This window comes from Odocoileus virginianus, chromosome 12 (genome assembly GCF_023699985.2).
Source record: "Odocoileus virginianus isolate 20LAN1187 ecotype Illinois chromosome 12, Ovbor_1.2, whole genome shotgun sequence".
Lineage (NCBI taxonomy): Eukaryota > Metazoa > Chordata > Mammalia > Artiodactyla > Cervidae > Odocoileus > Odocoileus virginianus.
This window is the reverse complement of record NC_069685.1, coordinates 49,102,220-49,108,219: the sequence shown is the minus strand read 5'-3', so window position 1 is coordinate 49,108,219 and position 6,000 is coordinate 49,102,220. Positions and strand designations below refer to the sequence as shown.

The window sequence follows — 6,000 nt, the reverse complement described above, 5'->3', positions numbered from 1 at the left end:
CCTGGGGGTTTAGTGGAGACTGGTCTGTTATCCTGCACAAGCCCCATGGAGACAGATGGATGGACGCGAATGTCTGCACTGGGGGTCCTGGGGATGTGAAGGGCACCCGGACACTGGATGCGGGGAGGCCCTAGACCACCCAGAGTCTCTCCACAATTACACCAGGCAGGGCCTGATGGAGAAACCTAACCAGGCGATGAGGCAGATGGCCCAGAAAGAGGTCAGAGGTCAGGGGTGAGAGGTAGTATACTTTATTGACCGGGTTCTCCCAACATCTCGCAACCCCACTACAAAGCCAGACCTGGGCTTTGCCAGCGTCCTGTGCACCGGACTCCTAGACGTCCAGAGAGCCTCAGAACGGCAGAGAGGCGGGGCGGATGTGGGGAGGGGGCTGCCAGCCAGGGGAGAGGGCGCAGGGAGGGACAAGCCAGCGGGAGGGGCTCAAGCTGGGCGCTGGGCCAGGGACCCCCCAAGGCTCCGCCAGGCCTGGCCAGCCCCTCACTCCCCTAGTTAAGGTTTGTAGTGGTTCACAGTGAGACTGGCTTAGATTTGGGGGGTGATGGGCAGGCAGGCGCCTTCCACTCCCCGCCCACCATTGGCCTGACTCACGAAGTTGGGAAGAGGGCAAGACAGGAAGTCCCCCCACCCCGCCGTGTTCCCACCACCACAGGGCCTGGGAAGCCCCTTCTCTCCAGGGGCAAACAGCAGAGGCCCAGCTCTCCCTGACATCCCCCCAGGCTCTAGGGAGAAGGGTCATTCATTCCCGGCTCAGAAGTGTCCAGAACATCTCAGGGACCTTGCCCATCATTACTCCCAATTAGAAAAATGTTTTTGAAATCTAGGAGTTGATGGGGGCCATTGAACCAAGCAGTAAAAAATCCTGGTTAAGATCTTGGTTTAAAAAGGTAGTTCTACCTTCGCCTATAAGCTTCGGGAGACCAGCCCGAGAGACCAGTGGTGTCTCCGTGCCCAGACTGGCCAGGGTGGCTCATGGCAGCAGGGGGCCGGTGGTGGCCCAGGAAACAGGGCAGGGACCCGGGGAAGAGATGCAGGAAGCGGTGACTCTCGGGGCAGGGCAGCTGGCCCACCCCCTCCAGTGCCGTGGGCTTGGGCTCAGAGGGCAGTGGGGGTGGCCGTGATGGGGGGCCCCCGTGGGCACCTCTGCCAGGCCGGCTCCGGGGCCTCTGCCCCACCGGGAGAGGCGGGGCCCTGCGGTCAGGCCTTGTGACTGCCGTTGCCCGGCGGCTCCCTGTGGCCGGCTGTGTAGTCCGCGGCGGGCTCAAGCCCCAGCATCTGTCGCTGCACCAGCCTGGCGTAGAGGCCACCCTGGGCCAGCAGCTGCTGGTGTGTGCCCTGCTGCACCACGCGGCCCTTGTCGAGCACCACGATGCGGTGCGCCCGCTCCACCGTGCTCAGCCGGTGCGCGATGATGAGCACCGTGTGTTTCCGCAGGTTGCCGTGGATGGCCTGCTGGATCTGCGGACACAGGAGGGCACCGGCTCACACGCCGCTGCCGCCGCCGCCGCCCACCACCCCGCTCAGGCCTGGCTCAGATCCCGGGTCCACCACATCCCACGGACACTCAGCCTCTCTGGGGCTTCTTCGCCTGTAAAGCGAGGGCTTGCACAGGACCTGCTTCCTGAGTTTCATGTCCTTGGGGGACAGAGCTCAGAGCCTGACATGGGGCAGCACTCGGTGAATGACGGAAGGGCTCCCGACATGGTCTTCCCCTAGCCTTGGCCTTGGCTAATGGTCTCACCGTCAGCCTCAGAGCTCATGCCAACAAAACCAGCATCACCTGCTTCCTCCATCCTTCCCTCACCCCACAAATTGGCTCATCAGCAAATCCTGTCGCCCCATCTCCCCAGGGTCTCTCTGCTCCATTTTTCCACCTCTGCCACTGTTCCTTTTCGCTTGGATCCCGGCAACTTTCCTGACCCGCTCCCCATGTGGATTTAATACTTTTAATCAGTTCTTGTTGAACTCGTGCTCCAAGCCCTCCAAGAGCTTCTAGTCCTATTTAGGATAAACCCCAAACTCCTGGGGGGAATTTTTGAGCCATGAAACTCTTCTGCATAACATGACATCCTGTGTTTGTTAACACCCATAGAATTCACAATACAAAGGGACCCGAGACCTGAATGGTGACCTTGAGTTAGTAACAATGCACTAATACCAATTTTCAATGGGAACTAATACTGCTAATGTAATATGTTAATAACAGGTGACATTGTTTGGGGGGAGGAGTATATACAGGAACTCTGTACTTTCTGTCCAATTTTCTTTAAACGTAAACCTACTCTAAAAAAAGAAAAAAACAAACACAAAAAAAAACAAAAAATCCAAACCCCTTCCCAGGGCCTGAACAGCTGGTGTACCCACAATGACTCTGTCCTGATCTCACCATGCCCAACCCCCACCATCAACCATGCTGACCTTGGGGGTTGGCTGTGGACCTGCTCTGAGCCTTTGCCCGCATTGCCCCTCTTCCCAGATCCCCCTGACTGGCTCCTTTCCCTTCTGGTCTCAGCTCAATAGCTACTTGATGGCCCTGGTTCTGCACATGAATTCTGGGCAGGTGTGACCCCATCTGAACCCTGCACTAAGACAGCCACATTCCAGCAGGGCTCCTGCAGGGGCAAAGCCTTGTCCCTGGGATGACCCCAGCCCCTAAACGCTGCCAGGAGAACTGAGTGTCCTAACCAACACATGCTGGGCGGCGGGTGGCGGAACTCCCTCTCTTAGAGCACTTACCAAAAGGGGCTTAGAGTTGTCACACCTTCCTCTGTCGCCTGGAGATACATATGCAAGTCTCCTAAAGCTCAGGAATGTCTCTCTCTGTCATCCCTTTGAAATGTAATCATCGGAAGGATAGGGCCCCATCTCCCAGACTTGAGTGGTTGCCAACTGTCCATCAGCTCCCAGCTCTTTGTGAGTCTCCCCTGACCCCTGCTCCCGCCTCTTCCCTACGTCCTCAGTCTCCCTTTGAAATGGCTGCCCCATCACCATCATCACCCCTGCACAAATCCTAGACAGACCTCAGCTCTTTTCCCTGCTTTCTTAGCTACTGGATAAAATGTGTTTTCCCAGCTTTAACTAATGGCCAGCCATGTTTCTCAACCTCTCCATCACACGACTGTTTCATTTTCTACACAGTACAGGCCCCGGGGCACACTCACCCTTGTCTCCTTGTGATCTGTCTCTCACCCTGGACTGGAAACACCTTGGGGGCAGGGGCCAATGTGACCCTGGCACCCAGAACAGTGCCTGGTGCCCAGGAGGTGGGCATTAAATACCGTGTGATAAATGAATGGTTCCATGGCAAGATGGGGGTAGCTAAGTCTGCTTCAAATACACTGTGGGCCTCTCAATGACATGAGAGTTGGAGTAAGAGAGACACTCAGGTTATGAGCTCCAGGGCGAAGCTCCTAATCCAGGGCCCACATCTCCTGACTCGAACCCAAGTGCATTTGGTTTCAACACCTAGAGCCCTGAGGTTGGGCTGAGTGGCCACGCCCTGGGTCTCCTCCATCCCCGCTCTCTCCCCTCAGCTCCAGAACACCCTAATCCAGGAAGCTGATGGCCTGGGAGAGTCCCTACAGCTACCCTGAGCCCTTCCCAGCACCTTTCACCCGCCCTGCTCCAGCATCACCTGCCACCCCGCAACTCACCAGATACTCGCTCTCTGCATCCAGGGCACTGGTGGCTTCATCCAGGATGAGAACGGGTGGGTTCCGCACCAGAGCCCGGGCCATGGCCACCCGCTGCTTCTGGCCCCCGGACAGCTGGGCACCCTTCTCCCCTGTCTCTGCGGGGCGGAGGCACAGGTGCAAGTGAATGGGAGGGGAGGCTGGGTGGCCCTCGGGGAAGGACGAGCAATCCCTTGCCTCTCCTTTCCCTTCTGCCACGGGAGCTCTGCTCCCCGGGAAAGGTGGGGCTGACAGGGCCACTGGCTGGAAACCTCATGGAGCAATGCTCCTCCTTCCTGGTCATAAGGGGCAAGCAAATTACGACTGTGTGCGGCTGGTACCAAGATGCCAACTTTTACCTATGAATCTGGCAAAACTCCAAATGTTTGAGAACATAGTGTGCTGGGGTGGCTGAGGGCAAAGGGCACCCCGAGTCTCCCTGGGGTGCAGCTGCTGAGACCCCTGTGTCAGGTTGTGCTGCGTGAGTGCACAGACCACAGTTACAGACACATAACCCCTGGACCAGCAAACCCACTTCTGGGAATATTTCCTGCTCATTTACTTGCGCTGTGACTCACAGCACTGTTAACTGAAAATGACAAAACCCCCAAACCAAAAAAACAATACAAGCTGTCTATCAAAGGAAACTGAGGAAATCAGTTATTTTTAAGGAAAGTATTATAAAGCCACACAATAGAATACTGTGCAGTAGCTAAAAAAAAAAAAAAAGTAGCTTTCTAGGTATCAATATGGAAAAAAAGGTATCATTTAAAAAAACCAGGTGCAGAATATAAGGTACTTTTTTTTTTTTTTCTGTAGATGGGTGGGAGGAACTAAAAACACATACTCATATTTGCATAAAGAAACTCCAAAATGACATGTAAGAAATTAATGAAAGAAGCTTTGGTGGGGGCCAGAGGGAACTGGTAGTGAAGACTGGGATGAAATGAAACTTTTCACTGGACATAGTTAGGTCTAATCTTTTCATCTTGAACTGTGTGAATAGCCCCACTGCAAGAGTTAAAAATTTAAAATACGTTAAATTAAATCTATAAGTTAATATATTGTTCAACTCATTAAATTACTTATTCACATAAAGTAACTATAAATAATATATATACCATTTTAAAATAATTATGTTTTGGAACTAAATTGAGGTGGTGGTTTTAAAGCACTGTGAATGTACTAAGTGCCACTGAAGTGTTTGATTTATTTATTCATTTTTGGCTGCACCACAAGGCATGTGGGATCTCAGTTCCCTGACCAGGGATCAAACCCATGCCCCCTGCAGTAGAAGCACAGAATTGTTCACTTTAAAATAGTTAAGTTTAGGGACTTCCCTGGTGGTCCAGGGGTTAAGAATCCGCCTTGTGATGCAGGGGACATGGGTCTGATCCTTGGTTGGGGAACTAAGATCCCACATGCTGTGGGGTGACTAAGCCTGAGAGCCACAACAAAAGCTCCCAAGTATTGCAACCAAGACTCAATGCAGCCAAATAAATAAATAGATAAATATTTAAAAACACTTAAGTTTATGTTATGTGGATTTCACCTGAAATAATAAACAGTAGCTGGCAGAGGGCAACGCATAACTCAGAGGGTTGAATCCCTGAGGACGGACCTCCGGGCACAGTGGAGGCGATGCTCTGAGCCCTGTACCTGTATTGTAGCCGTCCTGCAGCTCCATGATGAAGCCGTGGGCGTTGGCCTTCTGGGCAGCCTCCACCACTGTCTCGAAGGGCACAGTGGGCAGGCCGTAGGAGATGTTGTCTGTGATGGAGCGGGCGAACAACACTGGCTCCTGGCTCACCAGGGAGATCTGTGGAGGAGGAAGGATGGGGCATGGGAGGCCGGGAACGTGCCAGTCCAGCTGTCGCCAGGAACCTCACCAGCCCCAGGCCTGGCTGATGCCTGGGGCCTCAAGTCTGAAATCTGATCAGGGCCCATGGCCGGCTGCTGCATCCAGTGACCTCTCTTCTTTCCAAACAGTGGAGTCCACTTTCTGCACAAGCCCTCAGCCTCCCTGACCAACACACTGGGGGCCCCGCTAAGCTTGCCGCTCCGGGCTCAGCCAAGTTCCCTGACCTCCGAGACAGAGCTCATTGGCTGCCTCTGACCTGGAAGAAAAGAAAGTGACAGAGTGTGGAGTGTGACTCTGCGAGTCTGTCCATGGCAAGAAGCAAGAGGCCAGAGCAGGCCGAGGCCACAGGGACCGCCCTGGTTGCTGCCCCCTCCCTTCTAGAGACCAACAGAAAGGAGCTATTGTCTCAGGGTCCCAGCTTTAGGAATTTGTTTGTAGTTGGAGGATGTC

The 6,000-nt window shown here is 54.1% G+C and overlaps 1 protein-coding gene across 3 annotated transcripts in view; it reads right to left on the bottom strand.

Annotated features, from left to right (window-relative positions):
* Window positions 1-235: 235 nt before the first annotated feature.
* The window catches only part of ABCB9 (ATP binding cassette subfamily B member 9), a 36,294-nt gene continuing 30,529 nt past the window's right edge, over window positions 236-6,000 (bottom strand). For all 3 annotated transcript variants that reach the window (XM_020889809.2, XM_020889812.2, XM_020889813.2), the window contains 3 exons: window positions 5,349-5,508; window positions 3,672-3,808; window positions 236-1,476 (listed from right to left, as the gene is read on the bottom strand). In XM_020889809.2, coding sequence (XP_020745468.2) covers window positions 1,216-1,476; window positions 3,672-3,808; window positions 5,349-5,508 — 558 coding nt within the window. In that variant the 3' untranslated portion in view covers window positions 236-1,215. The remainder of the gene's footprint in view (window positions 1,477-3,671; window positions 3,809-5,348; window positions 5,509-6,000) is intronic.